Source organism: Oryx dammah, unplaced genomic scaffold (genome assembly GCF_014754425.2).
Source record: "Oryx dammah isolate SB20612 unplaced genomic scaffold, SCBI_Odam_1.1 HiC_scaffold_5, whole genome shotgun sequence".
Lineage (NCBI taxonomy): Eukaryota > Metazoa > Chordata > Mammalia > Artiodactyla > Bovidae > Oryx > Oryx dammah.
This window is the reverse complement of record NW_024070189.1, coordinates 29,462,307-29,480,575: the sequence shown is the minus strand read 5'-3', so window position 1 is coordinate 29,480,575 and position 18,269 is coordinate 29,462,307. Positions and strand designations below refer to the sequence as shown.

Below are 18,269 nucleotides of genomic sequence, written 5' to 3'. Positions count from 1 at the left end.
TTAATTATAAAGTAATAGAAACGTCTTACGAAACTGTTTATGATGTAATGGGGTATAAAGTGAAATCTTTACCTTCTCCGCAGGCCAGCATCTATTTATGGTTCTTTATGCAACTTTCTGCAAATTTACAAGTATACATAAATCTTCTCTTTTTAAAATGTTAGTGTTAGTCATTTAGTTGTATCCGATTATTTGCAACCCCATGGACTGTAGCCTGCCAGGCCCCTCTGTCCATGGAATTCTCCAGGCAAGAATACTGGAGTGGGTAGCCATCGCCTTCTCCAGGGGATCTTCCCAACCCAGGGATCAAATCCAGGTCTCTTGCATTGTAGGTGGATTCTTTACCATCTGAGCTACCAGAAAAACCCAATTATGTTAATACTAAGCATTATTGTTATTTAGCTTGCTTTTATTTCCTAATTTGTGGAGGACCTGAGTTGCCTATCAGTTCATATGGATTAGAATCACACTGTTATTGGCTGGTGTATATTTGCCATGCAGAGGTTCCCTGAACTCTTCAGCCTCTGAAAGCTGCATCTGGGATGCACTGCACTGCTCTAGTAGAAAGGGCCCTGTTCCCTATCCATTCCTTGTCCTCACCTTCTGTTCTTGTTACCTTTGGAAAGGAGTCTTTGTGGACCACATTCAGTTGTATCCCTAGGATTTTAAATTTTTACTAGGGTATGGTTTAATATTATGCCCTCACACTTTTCGTTTATTTATTATGAAATTATTCAGACATATTGCAATCCTGTATGTAACTTCCACCCTCCTGAAGAAATAAAGCATTGCCAATACAGCTGAACCCTTAGTCCTCCCTGGTGCCATTCCTCTCCACTTGCTCCAGAGTAACCGCCCTTTTTGACTCTGGTTTTTACCCCATGAATTTCTCTGTATTTTTACAACATAGGTATGTTTTGAAACAATACACAGAATTATTTGGCATGTTTTTAAACTTCTGTAAGTGGCTTTTCCCCCCTCAGTGTTTTATTTATGAACTTTATTGTTATGGATTCATACAATTCTAGTTCAGTCATTTTTCTCTAATTGTGGTAGTCCATTGTATGCATGTACCATAATTTATCCATTTTTCTTTATTAATATCTAATATCCAAATTGGTTGCAGATATCAAAAGTGCTGATACCTGTCTTACACACATGTAGTACACAAGTGAGTCTGCTGATTCTGGACTTTGTCTAGTAGTGGGATGGTAGAGTATAAGGAAAGTGCATCTGTCTTGGTCTTCAAGGAGGCTAGACCAGTTTAGAATCCCATCAGCAGTGTGTAAAATTTTTCCTGATGCTTTAAAATGAATTAAAATAAGAATACCCATTTGATGATGTTTCTCTATATTCTCTAAAATTGCTCTTAGACATTTTCATTCCTGTTACTTAATGTGTTTTACTTAAAGTACCATCTGGTAAATCACTTTTTATTAATGCTAAGGAATTTTTTTTCCTTCATGTGCATACACTGCCTGTTTAACAAAGAGATTTGAAGCAATTTATTGACCTTCCCTAACAAACCACCAGGCCTCTTGTTTTCAGCCAATGGCTGCTTCCTCTTTAATTACTTTTTGTGTTGATTGCCAGGAAGGCAAGAGGTAAATTCAAGGCAGAAATGTGGAAACAAATTTAGGGTTTGTTTTTCCCCTTCTCTTCTTACATGGGACTGTTTCTCCCATGAGTACTTCTATAGCATGATTCTGAGCACAGCTATATCAGAATCTGAGATTCTTGTTAAAAATGCTACTTTCTAAAAAGGCCTGTCACAGACCTATTATATTGGAATCTTTGGCCTGAGACCCTAAATTTAGCATTTTAAAGGCTCATGCTATATTTGCTGTTCAAATTTGAGAATCTGCTGTATGGCTTGTAGTATTACTTTCCTATTCATTGTAACTCTTCTGTTATAAATATATTATTATTCCAAATCACTTCAAATCTTTTTTGTGCTCCATGGAAAAAATAATAAAATCTGACATATATACATAACATGTGGCTCTAGGCTGTATCTTTAAATTGTTTATTTTTGCATTATTAATTGGATATTTACAACACTAGGACTAAATTCATGTTTTGCTTAAATATTTATTGAGTACCTACTATGTGCTGTGTTACTAAATAAATGCATGAAAAGCTATAAACAAGAGGCTTTGGGATGAATGTTGTAACCTCATATGAATGTTGAATGTTGAACCTTTCTCTGAATAAGAAGCATTTTTTAAAAATAGAATTTTTGCAAACATATTCATTTGGCCATAATTGGTATATTTATATCAGTGTATTGTGATATATATGCTCATCAGTAAAATATTTCTGGACATTTATTTCCAAAGATCATTAACATCTTTGAGTGCATCACTGAATTAAGATCTATTTTTTGTTATCCTGATAAATGCAAACTTAAACCTTATTCAGTGCTTTAGACTCAGTAATTAAGTTTTAGAAAAACGATGAATTATTGTCTAGTTTTAAAACAAAACAATTGGCTTCTCTCAGCATAATTTATGTCTGTTTATGACAGTTAAATGTTGGTAGAAAGGGGTATTTACATTAAGTGGCCCCTGCTTAGTAATTTTCATGCTGCGCTCCCCATGTAAACTCTTTCTTATGGCCCCCAGCTTCAGCAATGCTGTGTAACCAGGATAGCTCCAGTGTGTTTATTTTGAGAGAGAATTTGAAGGTAATAGGTCTTCAGATACTTAAATTAAATTATCTTAAATGTTTGCTTTTGGCTGTGTGGATGATAACTGGTCTGTTTGCCCAATTTAGTTTAATTCAGGACATATTGATTGAGTACCTACTGTGGAGTATTTATACTTTATTAAAAAATATATATCCTGGTTGAATAGAAAGAGAACATCTTGAGTCAGTATGTGTTTGTCTAGTTGGTAGTAAATACTAGCACTAAAAACCACATTATATTTTACTAAATGAGTGGGCTGTTGAGAATTTTATTGGCATCAGAAATGTTATCTTATGAGTGTCTCTCTGGTTTATTTAGCTCCTATAGCTTTGTCTGCCAAACAGGAGATATCTCACTTCATCTTTTTGATGGGAAGTGGTTGTATGAATTTAATGCTTCAGAGTCACCTGAGGGTTTGATTTGGTTTAATTTTAAGTGTAGATTCCAGGCATGTCTCTGAAATGTAGATTCCCTGGAGATTCAAGTGTTACCAGTATGATGAAGGAGGTTTTGAGACTCTGTAATTAAGAACCCCTGCTTAGGTCTTCTCCTTCTTTAATTGTGTACTTTTTTTTTTTTTTTAACTGAGCTATATGAGCTCTTTGTATGTTTTGTAAATTAATCCCTTGTCAATCACATCATGTGCAAATATTTTCTTGTATTCTGTAGGTTGTCTTTTCATTTTGCTTACAGTTTCCTTTGTTGTGCAAAAGCTTTTAAGTTTTTAGGTCCTATTTGTTTATTTTTGCTTTTATTTTTGTTACTCTAAGAGATGTATCTAAAAAGATATTGCTGCATTTTATGTCAAAGAGTGTTCTGCCTATGTTTCCCTCTAGGAGTTTTGTAGTGTTTGGTTCTGCATTTAGGTCTTTAACCATTTTGAATTTATTTTGTATATGGTATTGGACTTCCCTGGTGGCTCAGACAGTAAAGCATCTGCCTACAATGTGGGAGACCTGGGTTCGATCCCTGGGTTGGGAAGATCCCCTGTAGAAGGAAATGGCAACCCACTCCAGTATTCTTGCCTAGAAAATTCCATAGACGGAAGAGCCTGGTAGGCTATAGTCCATGGGGTCCCAAAGAGTTGGAAATGACTGATATGGTATTAGAAAACATTCCAATTTCAATCTTTTCAGTTCTTTTAAATATAATGGTCCAATTTTCCCAGTACAACTTATTGAAGAGACTAGAGACTGTTTTTTCTCCATTGTATATTCTTGTTTCCTTTGTCATAGATTAATTGACCATAGTAGGTGCATGGGTTTATTTCTGAGCTTCCTACTGTGTTCTATTGATTATGTATCTGTTTTTGGTGCCAGTACCATACTATTTTTATTACTATAGCTTTGTACTATAATTTAAAGCCAGGTAGCCTGATTCTTCCAGCTCTGTTTTTCTTTCTCAAGATTGCTTTGGCTATTTGGGATCTTCAGTATTTCTATAAAAGTTTAAAAAAATTTTGTTCCAGTTCTGTGAAGAAATGCAATTAGTAATTTGATAAGGATTACATTGAATGTATAGACATTTCTCCAAAGAAAACATAGAGATAGGCAACAGGCACATGAAAAAATTCTTGGTCTTGCTAATTATTAGAGAAATGCAGATCAAAACTACAATGAGGTATCACCTCACTCCAGTCAGAAGGGCTATCATCAAAAAATCTACTAATAATAAATGCTGAAGAGGGTGTTAGAAATAAAGGAACCCTCCTACACTGTGGGGCACTGCCAGTATGGAGAACAATATGGAGTTCTTTACAAAACTGAAAAATAGAGCTGCCATATGATCCAACAATCCCCCTCCTGGGTGTATATCTGGACAAAGGTATAATTTGGAAAGATACATGCACCCCAGGGTTCATAGCAGCACTATTTACATAGCCAAGACATGGAAGCAACCTAAATGTCCATTGACAGATGACTGGATAAAGATGTGTGTGCACAATGGAATATTACTCAGCCATAGAAAAGAATGAAATAGTGTCATTTGCAGCAACAAGGATGGACCTAGAGATTATCATGCTCAATGAAGTAAGCCAGACAGAGAAAGAAGAATACCAGATGATATTGTCTATATGTGGAGTCTAAAAAAAAAAAATTGAACTTGTTTACAAAACAAGTTCAAGAAACAAACCTGCAGACATAAAAAGCAAATTTATGGTTACCAAAATGGAAAGAAAGAAGGGATAAATTTGGAGGTTGGGATTAACATTTACATACTACTATATATAAAATAGATAACCAGCAAGGACCTACTGTATAATACTGCTGCTGCTGCTAAGTTGCTTCAGTCGTGTCCAACTCTGTGTGACCCCATAGATGGCAGCCCACCAGGGTCCCCCATCCCTGGGATTCTCCAGGCAAGAACACTGGAGCAGGTTGCCATTTCCTTCTCCAGTGCATGAAAGTGAAAAGTGAAAGTGAAGTTGCTCAGTCGTGTGTGACTCTTAGCGACACCATGGACTGCAGCCTACCAGGCTTTTCCGGCCATGGGATTTTCCAGGCAAGAGTACTGGAGTAGGTTGCCATTGCCTTCTCTGACTGTATAGTACAGAAATTCTAAAAAATATTCTGTGATAACCTGTAAGTGAAAAGAATCTGAAAAAGAATACACACAAACACACATATATCTGAATCATTGTGCTGTACACCTGAAACTAACACAACATTGTAAATCAACTATTTATTGTTGTTTAGTCGCTCAGTTGTGTCTGACTGTTTTGTGACCCCATGGACTGTAGTCTGCCAGACTCTGTCCCTGGGATTTTCCAGGGAAGAGTGCTGGGAAATACTGCCATTTCTCCCTCCAGGGGATCTTCCCAGCTCAGGGACTGAACCCCCATCTCCATGTCTCCTGCACTGCAGGTGGATTCTTTACCACCGAGCCACTGGGGAAGCCCTCTATGCTTACATTTTTTTAAGTAAAATGTTCTTTAAAAAAGAACCTCTGCGAGTGACTCAGAAACATATCCAGGTTTAGGCGCTATCATTCAGTCTCAATGCTGGACGTTTTACATAAGGGAAACAACAGATTGTGATTTGCTCGAGCTCATACAGTTATAACAATGCCTCCTTTGATTGTGTCGGATTCCCCTCTTATTAACTAATACTTTTTAATTAATATGGTTAGTTTTTACCCTCATGACTGATTAATCTTATCCTTCCTTTGATGGCTTTAATTGTTTATGTTTTTTTCACAGAAACTAGTTAAGAGATAGTTAACTATTTTCCTTGGAATTTTTTGGGACCATCCCCCTGAGTAGACTAGTAGATGTTTTGTCCACTCAGCACACTGAGCTTCTTTTGATAGGAAAACACCTGTGTCCTTCTTACGTGGCCTGGATGTGCTTTGTAGGTGGTTCTAGTGGTTGTGGTTTCATGTAAGCCCATAAAAGCCTGGCATTCCTGGATTGCTGCCTTGATTCTCAGCATGTTTCCATCGACCCAGAAAGATTGCTGTAGTGGTTTTTTGCTTGGTTATATTTGCAGTTCACTGTCATAGTTGTTATAAATTGGCTTTAAATACCATAGTGTGATCTGATTGCAGCTGTTAGTAGAAACAGGTAAACTAGAGAAATAAACCTTTTTCTTTTCTATTATAATAATCTCATCACTGCTAATAAGGTATTTTTGATATTGGTAGAAGAAAGCTGGTTATTTTTCTTGGTAATTACGATCATTTTGCCTTGTCTTAAAGTAATGATACAGTAGAATATAAAGTGTTTTAAATGTATCAGTAGAGTACAAAGTATTTTAACTTATTGTGATTTCTTTAAATTAACATGTGTTTTTCTGATGACACTTTAAAGGTTGTTCATTGCAAATTTAAAACTATAGAAAAGCTCAAAAAGGAAAAAAATTTAGATCACCTATAATTCCACTACCTGAAAACCATTGTTCTTTAGGTATATGACCTTCCAGGCTTTTAAAAAGTGCACATGTATAGTGGTAAATTATTTGTGATTTCATTCCATTGCTGGGTTAATGTTTATGTTTACTTAAATGTGATACAAATCTACTACTTCACATTTCTTTATTCCTTTTAAATGCCATGGTGTATATACAGTTTTCAATATTTGGTAATCATTTTCAGCCTTTTCTCTTCTTAGACTTTAACTTTTTTCCCTTAGACCATCCTTCTTAAAAATTAGAGTATTTTTATTCAGGAGATTATTTTCCTTTTGTAAAGTTTATATAATATGCAAAAAAAAAAAAAAAAACCCAAGCGAAGATACCAATACTGTACAGAATTGTGTTAAGATTTTAGCAAAGTGAAGTGAGTAGAACATCTTCAGTTTCAAAAAGAAGGCAAAATGAGCTAATATAAAAGCCCTTCTGTACAAAGCAGAGTGCACATAGAGTGTGATTTCACTTATCTGAGAAACTAGAAGAGGTAAATTGTAGAGACGAGCTGAGGGAAGGGGAGATTGGGAAGTTAGTTTTTAAAGAGTTATTTTGAGATCATGAAAAAGTTCTGCTGATGGATAGTAGTGATGACTGTATAGCATTGTGAATGTGCTTAATACCATTGAATTATACACCTAAAGAAGTTAAAATGGTAACTTTTAGTTATATGTGTGTGTGTGTGTGTGTGTGTGTGCGTGTGCGCGTGCATGCTGTTGTTATTTAGTTGCTAAGTCATGTCCAACTCTTTTGTGACCCCACGGACTATAGCCCATCAGGTGCCTCTGTCCACAAGATTTCTTGGGCAAGGAGTGAGTTGTTGTTTCCCTCTCCAGAGAATCTTCCTAACCCAGGGATTGAACCTGAGTCTGCTGCATTGGCAGGCGAATTCTTTACCACTGAGCTACCTGGGAAGCCATATATATACATATATATGTAAAATAATATATACTTATATATTATTTTAGAAGCACTTAAAGCATGTCAAAAAATCCTGATGCATACAAATAGTCTTTGCCTCTATTTAGCAATTTTGATATTTAAGCTCCAGGTACTTTCTTTCAATGTAAAGAATCTTTCTTCCCCCTGTTAATTGTAGTATTTCTCTCATGCTAGCATTTTCCTTTCATAAGGCCCAGAGATTGTGTTTTGAATGGACAGAGGCCTACCCATTTGCTGTAATTTAGAAACATCTAGAATGTTATTTCAAAATATCAAGACTTCATAAAAACAAACCCTTGTTCAAATTTTCATGAAAGTGTTCTTGACTTTAGAAACTGATTCAAACAAGTAGTAATTTCTTTTCTCCATTAATGCTTTATTAAGCTTTGTTGACCTATATAAGGGTTATAGACGAGGAGTGGGTAGGGGATTAGAAAGATTAGTGAGCCTCCACTCCTAAAAATATCGGAGTGATTTTTTTTTCCTTAATCACATATCTGTAACCTGTCTACTCAGAGCAAACTCTGAGATGAAACCTAAAGAGTGCATTTTTCATTTTCACTGCATATGAATACAAATACAGGCAGAATGATAACAATGACATATGTTCTGAAATTGCTTAAATCTCTAATATATTTTAACATTTGAAAAAATTCAGAATCATTGTCCCATAGGATGTCTTGTAAATGCTTGTTGGAGTGATAGAAAATTAGAGACTTTTTGTTAAGGATGCTAAACCCTGCCTTGTTTTAAAAACTTATTTTAGGCAGTTTACTGGGATATATACAAGAGAGAAGGATAATAAGAAAGTATAATGGTATTCAAAGATCAAGGAGAAATTAGCATAGAAACATTAGATAAAGTCACAGTTGCTGTTTGCTATTATTTTAAGATGTTATTCAATTGTTTCCTAGTAACCAAGACTAAAAGGAAAATGTGTTTAGTGATAAAATTCTTTGTCCATCAGAATCTTACAAAGTTATTATATTGCTGAAGTTTATGGGAAAAATTAATTTCTTAAGAAGAGGAATCTCTTAAATTTCTTAGGAGAAGTTAACAGAAAATATTTTTATCAATAAACAGTTGCCACAGTGACAAACACATACTTCCCCAATGACCCCAGTGACTGTTTAATTGCCAGCATTTCTTCATTGTCTGCTGAGCAGCGTTGCTACTTAATCATCAGATGCTGTGGAAAAATGGAATTGTGAAAGAAAATGTGGTGGCTGCTAGTAATGCAGTGGCCTTCAGACTGTTCTACAGGGTGTTAATATTCCCACAGAGCCCCCTCTAGGTGGGAAAGTGAGCCTCATAGTGCTGGGTTCTCGGCCACATCAGTGTTCCTTTTATCTCATCTGCAGAGTGAGTTCCTTTATAAGATTTTATGTGAACAAAGGATTTAACAGGTAAAAAGATATTTGAAAACCACTGGTGTTATAGTAGAGTCGAGACCATTGTTTAATAAAAATACATCCAAGATCCACCCAAACCTGGCCCAGCCTCCTAAAGGACAGAAACCCTGTAATACTGTGAGACATGCTGGTACCGTGGGATTTTATTTCACATGTTTTGATGCCATGTAGGCTTCCCAGGTGGCACTAGTGGTAAAGAATCCACCTGCCAATGCAGGATGCAAGAGACGCACGTTCGATCCCTGGGTCAGGAAGATCCTTTGGAATAGGAAGTGGCAAGCTGCTCCAGTATTTTTGCCTGGAAAGTTCCATGGACAGAGAGGCCTGGAAGTCTACAGTTCATGGGGTTGCAAAGAGTCGGACATGACTGATCACACACACACAGATCAATATATAAAGCCACCCACCCATCTGTCTAGAGATTATATTTCATCTAGGCTGCTTGGTATGTTTATGGTTTCTGGTTTTACGTTCAACTCTTAGATTTGTATAGATTTATTATGGAATATGATTTGAGTAAGGACATATCTGTGTTGATATTTTTTTTTTCCTGAAGCAACTAATTAGCTACCATCTTTTTTTTTTTTTTGATTGATTGATCATTCACTCTTCCCTCCTGATTTGAAATCTCACCTTATAATATCTTTCTCAAGAGCATTCTACAGTTCCTGCAGTTCCAATGAAACTGTTCTGTTATTGTAGTATTTCTAAGAAGCGCTTTATATGTAAACCATTGCATTAAAATATTATCCCATGCTTGCTTGTTATTCTCATTCTTGAATCAAAGACCACCCCCTCCCAGACATTTGCCCTTATCAGAGCTATTTCATTGTCAGCCAAAGATATGTTTGTTTCATCAGTTCACAGTCAGGAATAAAAGAAAGTATCATTAAGTGAGGATCAAACATTAATATTCTGAAGAATTCACTGTGGTTGCAGAGATAGGAAAGTTTAATATTCTTGCTTTATGGTAGGGAATGTATTGGTAAAGTGAACTTTGAAATTGAGGTAAATAACGGAATTTGAACTTTGATAAAGTAACCAGAATGCTCCTAAGTTAGCAACATTTCAGAAATTATGTTTTGTGGTTACTGATTTGAAAATGGATAATATCAGCAGCATTTTGAGTAAACCTATATCACCTCCATCAGTTCAGTTCAGTTCAGTCGCTCAGTTGTGTCCAACTCTTTGCGACCCCATGAATCACAGCACGCCAGGCCTCCCTGTCCATCACCATCTCCCGGAGTTCACTCAGACTCACGTCCATCGAATCCGTGATGCCATCCAGCCATCTCATCCTCGGTCGTCCCCTTCTCCTCCTGCCCCCAATCCTTCCCAGCATCAGAGTCTTTTCCAATGAGTCAACTCTTTGCATGAGGTGGCCAAACTACTGGAGCTTCAGCTTTAGCATCATTCCTTCCATCAGAGATGTAATTAATTATAGTTTCTAAATGCCACTAGAGCAGTTCTCCTAAGGCTCCACCAGTCTTGCATAGGAGGGAATTGTACTCTGTCTCCTGCCCACTGCAGGGCTCCAGTCACAGATTGATGAAGCCTCAGTTTCACCATGAGTTCCTCCAGAAATAAGAGATATATTATCCTGCTGTGGGTCACATGTGAACTGTTGTAGAAAAGCTAAATTGATGAAGGTATTTTGCTGAGAAAATATTAATAGTTACAGCATTTACAAAGCTGGCTAGTGGGTCAGAGTTGATTCTAGGTTTTGCTGCTGACTGAGTTGCCTGGAGTGCATATACCTAATTTCACTCCTGCACCCCAGTTTCTTTTGTACATTTTCCAAAATGTGTTCTGTAGACCATTATTGTCAGACCATTATTGTAGACCTTGAAACTCCAGGGGAAGTTTCAAGGGTCCGTGGTTAAATGAGTTTGAAATGCTATGTACTAGATATGCTGTAAGAAATGCGTAATGTATAGTAGAATGTTAAAGGCTCTAAGAAGTCTTATAGGAACGAACTCAAATCTTTTGAACCTGTTTCTTGACATCTCTTATGCAATTCTATTCCATGAAGTCCACTTTAGAAACCTGTATTAGGTATCTGAGGCTATTAAACTTACATACTTTTAGTTTGAATAAAAAATAGTTTTATCTTATTCAATGTGGTCCTTTAATTTGTAATATCAGTGTAGAATCTTAAGGAAACACTGGAAAAAGCCTTTGATTGTACAGTATACTATTACTCCTGGGTTTTAAACACAGCAACTCAGACAAGTATTGTTTTGCGCTGTAAATACCAAAACTTCGGTTTGAAATGACTAGTCAGAAAATGGCCTAGTCAGAGGTTCCCCTGCTTTTCAAGAGCTCTGTCCAATACACTGGATTCTCTCCAGAATGTTTCTATAAAGTGCCATTTGATGTTAGACACAGTTTACATACAACATTTTTTTGGTTTGTTTAATGTAATTTCAGCTGTTATTGGCTCAAAATACATAGACTCATGGAACACTTTTATAATGATTGTTCAGAAAATAATGTCTGGGATCCTAATAATGAAGGAAAATCAAGATATTGTCATTTTGTTTATAGGATGGGGGCTGCAGATAACATATATAAAGGACAGAGTACATTTATGGAAGAACTGACTGACACAGCAGAAATAATAAGAAAAGCAACACCACAGTCGTTGGTTATCTTGGATGAATTGGGAAGGGGGACGAGCACCCATGATGGAATTGCCATTGCTTATGCTACACTTGAACATTTCATTAGAGATGTAAGTATCTTGCATACCTTTTTTGTACCCTGACCTCAGTTTCTAAATAATCAACACTATCTTTGTTATAGTTGATCCTATTCCTGCAATTGATCATTCAGATGCTATACGTGGAACCCAGGTAGACTGGCCCTAAATAATGTTTGAGTTCTTTGATGTGTCTTCCTTTCTTTAGCTGAAGTGGAATAAACCTGGTCAGTAGGAGAAAGGCCTCCTCGGCAATATTTCCACCTAGAAACTGTATCTTACTATCCTTGGCAAACTAAATTAAGATCAAAGACCGTCTACCTTCAACCCAATCCTTGAGAAAAGAACCAGATAAAAGACAGTGCCATTTTTGCCTTGCGAAATCCTTTTTTTCAGCGATATCCTAAAAGATCTCCATATAAGGCCTTTGAGCTGATCTTCTTGAGTCTCTGTTTTAGTAACTCCACTCCTTCAGTGTGTGTGTCATTTTTTTTTTTTTTTTCAGAATTTGTTCCTAAGCATCTCAATGTACAATTTTACTTGTGGCAAACTTTCCATCCCTGTCACTTTCATCAAACTCTCCCCATTACATAGTTAATGCTGATATATTTTAAGATAAATATTTTCTTAAAAAAAAGAAATTCTGTGTTTGCAAAAAGGCATAGCTCAGGAACTTTTCTTTAATCATTATAGAAACTATATATCATGGATTCAATAAAGTCCTATATCTGCCTACAAAACAGATTTTTTTAAACATTCAGTTAAGAATACTACTTAGCTATAAAAAAGAATGAAATTTTGCCATGTTAAGCATTGTAGATGGGCATTATGCTAAGTGAAATAGGTCAGAGAAGGACAAATACCGTAGGATATCACTTTTTATGTAGAGTCAAAAAATACAGCACACTAGTGAATATAACAAAAGAGAAGCAGACTTGCAGATGTAGTTGGTTACCAGTGGGAGAGGGAAGGGGGAGAGCGATTATAAGGGTGGGAGGAAAAAGGGATGTTATGGGGTTATATGAAATCATGTGTGTGAAACTTTTGAAAATTGTAACACACTATAGAATTTAAAGAATTTTTCATTTAATAAAAAATTATTTAAGATACTCCTTTTTTTTGAGCCTTCAAGGGCCAGTTATGACAGAGCTGAATTTGTCAACTTTGAATTTAATTGTATCTACTCTGTAGAAGTCTATCAGTTACTATGACCACATAACGCATTACCCCTAAACTTAGTGGCTGAATACAACAGTAGTCATTCATGATCTCTCAGAGTGTCTGGAGGTGAGGAAGTTGGGAGCAGCTTGGCTGGGTGGCTTTGGCTCAGGGCCTCTGCTGCGGTTGCAGTCGAGTTGTCAGCCAGTCTGGCTCCATCACATGGCTGGCGAGTTGGTGAGGCGATTGGCCAGGGCCCTCGGTTCCTTACCCCGTGGGCCTCTCGTGGGCTGCTCGAGCATCCTTACAGAGGGCCGTCTGGCTTCCCCCAGAGGGAGGCATTCCAAGAGGCCGAGAGACAGGCAACAGAGCATTTGACTTTGCCATCACGTTGTTGAGTACACAGGGCCAGCGCTCTTCAGGGTGGGAAGAGGGTCCTCCAGAGCTTGAACAACGAGAAGTGGAGATCGCTGGGGCCACGTTGGAGTCTGTCTGCCAGAAGCAGTTTGTCAAAATTCCAGAGTTATTTAAGCACCTTCAGGAACAAATTATGACAGAATTGAATTTGTCACTTCTGTTTTCATTGCTTCTATAGCAGTTTTTGGATATTATAAATGTTGGTGAAGAAAGTGTTAGTTTTAGGTAAAATTTATCTTGGAGGAAAGTCATTGAAGAGGATTCTTCAGGAACAAGAGTTCCTAACCTTTTATGGATGAAAATCTTTATTTTTCATGATGTCTGTTGATCGCTAGAATAGGGAAGAGAGGAGGAATCGGGGAGGCTCTGTGTTTCTGCATTAAGCTGAGTGTGGCCTTGATGAGGGCAGTGGTGTAACCCAAACCCTTAGATCTTCCAGCTAGAAATGCCTGTCAGCTAAGGGAAGGGGCTCCAGGGAGCCAGCTGGTCCTAAGATGCTTCAGGGCAGATTTTAAGAGCAACTTGTCAAAGAAACCCTGCCTTAATAAGTTTATTTGTACTTGTTTTTAGACAGAAGACATATGTTCTGACTTTTAATAAGGTGGATGGCAGATGAATCAAAACTGGAGTTCTTTAATTCAATTACCCTTTGCTGCTAATTTTTAGACCAAGATTTGATGTTAACTTCCCCTAAGACAAGGATTTCTAGAACACATAGAATGTGTGCTTTGAAACAATGCTAATTAAGTAACTCACAAGTCCGTACTGATAGTAACAACACAAAAGTAAATTTTAAAATGCTGGTGGTAGGATGGGAAGAAGGGAAAGCTCTACATTACAGAATGCCAGCTAATAAACAGAGAATGCTTTTTTTATTTTTTTATTTTTTTTTAATTAATTAATTTATTTATTTATTTTTAATTTTTTACTTTACAATTCTGTATTGGTTTTGGCATAGATTGACATGAATCCACCACAGGTGTACATGCGTTCCCAAACTATGAACCCCCCTCCCATCCCCCTCCCCACAACATCTCTCTGGGTCATCCCCGCGCGTCAGCCCCAAGCGTGTCATATCCTGCATCAGACATAGACTGGCATTTCGATTCTTACATGATATTATGCTTTTTTTAAATTGACATTTATCAACTATGACAATAATGACCGATTCCGGCAGTGATGATCAATAGATGGTAAGATTGTTGGAGAAAATGATAGTCACACAGTTTCAAAGTGTAACCCCACAAGTTATTTATTAATTAAGAAGAAGAAAGGTGTCAGTACAGTGAAGAATGGGCACACACTTAAACCAAATAAGCAGATTTAGCACCCTCTAATAATAGATCAGATTGATACCATATGCCTCTTGATGTGATATATTGGAAAGATTATGTCACCTACATGTATATGTAATATTCCTGGCATTAAATTTTGATCTGAATTTAATCAGGAGAAAACAATCAGGTGAATCCAAACTGAGAGAGATTATGCAAAACAACTATCTTGGATACTTCAAAAATTTTAAAGACATAAAAGTAAAAAAGAGAGAAGTCTGGAGAATTCTTCTAGATTAATGGGGACTAAATAGACATGACCAGGTGTACTACATGAATCTTGATTTTTTTTTTTAATATAAAGAGGTTTCTAGGGACTTCCCTGATGATCCAGTGGCTGAGACTTCCAATACAGGGGGCCTGGGTTCAATCCGTGGTTTGGGAACTATATTCCACATGCTGTAGCTAAGACCCAGCACAGCCAAATAAATAAATATATTAAAAAAAATTTCTAAAGAACATTATTGGGACAGTAAGAGAAATTCACAGACTACATAATTAGTAAATGGTGATAGTAAAAGTGTTAGTCGCCTTAGTTGTGTCTGATAGTTTGCGACCCCATGGACTGTAGCCCACCAGGCTCCTCTGTCCATGGAATTCTTCAGGCAAGAATACTGGAGTGGGTTGCCATACCCTTCTCCAGGGGATCTTTCTAACACAGGGATTGAACCTGGGTCTCCTACATTACAGGCAGATTCTTTACCCTTTGAGCCACCAGGGAAGCCCAAATAGTGATATATCAATGTTAAATTTCTTGAGCATAATAACTTTATTTTGGTTATGGAGGAGAATGTTTTTGTTCTCAGAAGATAGAATCTTAAGTATTTAAGGATAAAGTTTCATGATGTCTGCAGTTCTTAAATGGTTCAGGAAAAAAACTATGTGTGTTCATGTAATAGAGGAGGGAGGAAGGAAGAAAGGGGAAATACAGCAAAATACTAACAAATGGCTGTCTAGATAAAGAATATATGAATGTCCATTGTACTTTTGTTGCAGCTTTTATGAAGGTTTGAAATTTTTCAAAATAAAGTTGGAGAAAATTTTAAATTTAAAAATAAAATAACTTTCATTATGTCTCACTGCTTTAGGTGAAATCCTTAACCCTGTTTGTTACTCATTATCCACCAGTTTGTGAGCTGGAAAAAAGTTACTCACAGCAGGTGGGGAATTATCACATGGGATTTTTGGTCAACGAGGATGAAAGCAAACAGGATACAGGTATGAATTGTTCTTGCAATAAGTACATCTATCATTCTGTTGGTTTTTGTGATGAATAACCCAAAATTCATAGGAGTATGAACTTATTGCTTATTAATAATAAAAACTGTGAATGTCGATTGTAATTGACATTTGTCCAACATCATTTTCTCTAAGCTTAGGGTCAAACAGAGTTTGCATTTCTCCTCGCCATGTCTAAGTCCTTCTCTAGCCCTCTTTATCTCATTTTTCTTCAAGAAGAAGGTGGGGTGAGGGGGGAACATTTAGATTTTACTCCTAGGTCCATGTTAGGAAAGATGCCTTAACAGTCAAGTATATTAGTAATCTTTGAAAAATACTCAATATATTTCCCAAAATATGATTTAACATGAATTACTTACTAAGAGCAATATTCTATATTTGCTGTTCAGTCGCTCAGTTGTGTCTGACTCCTTATGACCCCATGAACTGCAGCACACAAGGCTTCCCTGTCCTTCACCATCTCCTGGAGTTTGTTCAAACTTGTGTCCATTGAGTCAGTGATGCCATCCAACCATCTCACCCTCTTTTGCCCCCTTCTCTTCTTGTCCTCAATCTTTCTCAGCATCAGGGTCTTTTCCAGTGAGTGGGCTCTTTGCATCATGTGGCCTAAGTATTGGAGCTTCAGCTTCAGCATCAGTCCTTCCAATGAATATTCAGGGTTGGTTTCCTTTAGGATTGACTAGTCTGATCTCCTTGCAGTCCAGGGGACTCTCAAGACTCTTCTGCAGCACCACAGTTCAAAAGCATCAATTCTTCGGCACTCAGTCTTCTTTATAGTCCAACTCTCACATCCGTGCATAACTACTGGAAAAACCATAGCTATGACTGTACGGACCTTTGTTGGCAAAGTGATGTCTCTAATATTCTGTACTGGACATATGTTTTATCTTAATTTGACAAGGAAAGTGAATCTCAAGTAAATTGGGTCCCCATGTCAGGCACCTGTGTAGGAGCTGAGTTGAACCTAGAATCCATGCCCTCTGCCTGCAGGTTCTTTTCATCTCTGTTAGAACTGCTATGTGAGAGTTACAGTATTTTTTTCTTAGCCTTCCACTTACTACTCATGTCACAGAAATGAAACATTTCATGAAAAAAACGTCATTAGCCAATAAAAAAAATTCAAGCGCTGTTAATAATGTAGTAGATTTTAGCATTTTTCCCCATGTTCAGTAGTAATTTTTTTAAGCCACCAGCCTGTGGGCCAGTGATGGTTTACACAGTTGGTGTGCTACAATGGAAAATCCATTATCCAAAATACTTCATAGTCCAGATTTTATTTTGGAAAAGTAATAAGTAAGGATGGACCTGAAAAAGAAATCAGGCAACTGGCCCAAATAAAACAGCAGTGGACCTGAGATAAATATAGTTAGGCAATCCTTGCCTTTCACCACCATTCAATCTTGGAAAACACACCATAAATTCTCTCATGGAGACAGTTTCACATCTATTCATCTGCATCCAAAGTGACAGGAGGAGCTCATAAGCTAAAACTGCATGGGATAAACAAAACAGATTTCACCAACAGGGGAGGGTCAGTGGTAAGCATTTGATGTGAACTGCTAACCCAGACCCTTATATCTTAAGTGTTTTGACTTTTTATTTTATTGATTTAAATTTTTATTCATGAACAGAATTTTAGAAAAACTAAATGATGCTAAAGACTTGTGCTAACAGCAGTGGTCCCCTCTTCCATTTTTTTCCTCTACGGCCCCTCCTCCCTCCAGTCCCAAGGCAACTGTTTTCGGCTCTTTCATCCATCCATTTCTTCCCTGGGTCTAAATACGGTGCTTATTTTCCTATCTCTTGGTTCACCAACCTGACAATATTACTGACTGCTTGTGTTAAATGAAGGTCTTCAGTCCTCCCTTCCCGTTTCCTCGTAGTGTAATAGTTTCACATTTTTCCTATTTTATTCACATTCATTGTTTTCACTGTTACTGCCATTAGTTATTGCTTACTCATGAGGCCCATATGGAGACAAGTATGTTTTCTTTCTTTTGTACCTTTTTTCTCCAAGGTCATAATTAATTGTTTTTATTCTTTCATTTCATTGTTTTGAGTCTCTTGTTGAATCTATCCTCCCGTAACTGTAAAACGCCTCTCTAGAGAGTTTTCACGTGATTGCACCTATTGATTCCAGTTTTCCTTACTGGGGTCATTCCTTTTGGAGGCTTATGTCCTCCTGCTCATCTGTACTGGTTTCTCCCTAGACCTCAGCTGTTGTCTCGAGACCTGCCTTGGTGTCATTCTGGGATGTCTCTTAACCTGTCTTCTGTTCCTTTGCTTGCAAGTAACAGAATGCTTGGACTCACTCTGGCTCAGACAATGAGGATAAATACAATCTTGTATTACGGGAACCTCAGGAAGGGTGGGCTTCAGCTTCTCTTCTTTGTAGTTCTCCGGGCTTTGTCTTCCTGCTCTGCTAATTTCATCATCACACTAGTAGCAAGATGGCTGCAGTTCTTTTGGGCATCA

At 37.2% G+C, this 18,269-nt stretch overlaps 1 protein-coding gene across 1 annotated transcript in view; it reads left to right on the top strand.

Moving 5' to 3' along the window:
- Window positions 1-18,269, top strand: part of MSH3 (mutS homolog 3) — a 195,013-nt gene that overhangs the window by 166,367 nt on the left and 10,377 nt on the right. Inside the window, exons 21-22 of the mRNA XM_040239436.1 lie at window positions 11,493-11,679; window positions 15,644-15,773. Of these exons, the coding sequence (XP_040095370.1) occupies window positions 11,493-11,679; window positions 15,644-15,773 (317 nt within the window). The remainder of the gene's footprint in view (window positions 1-11,492; window positions 11,680-15,643; window positions 15,774-18,269) is intronic.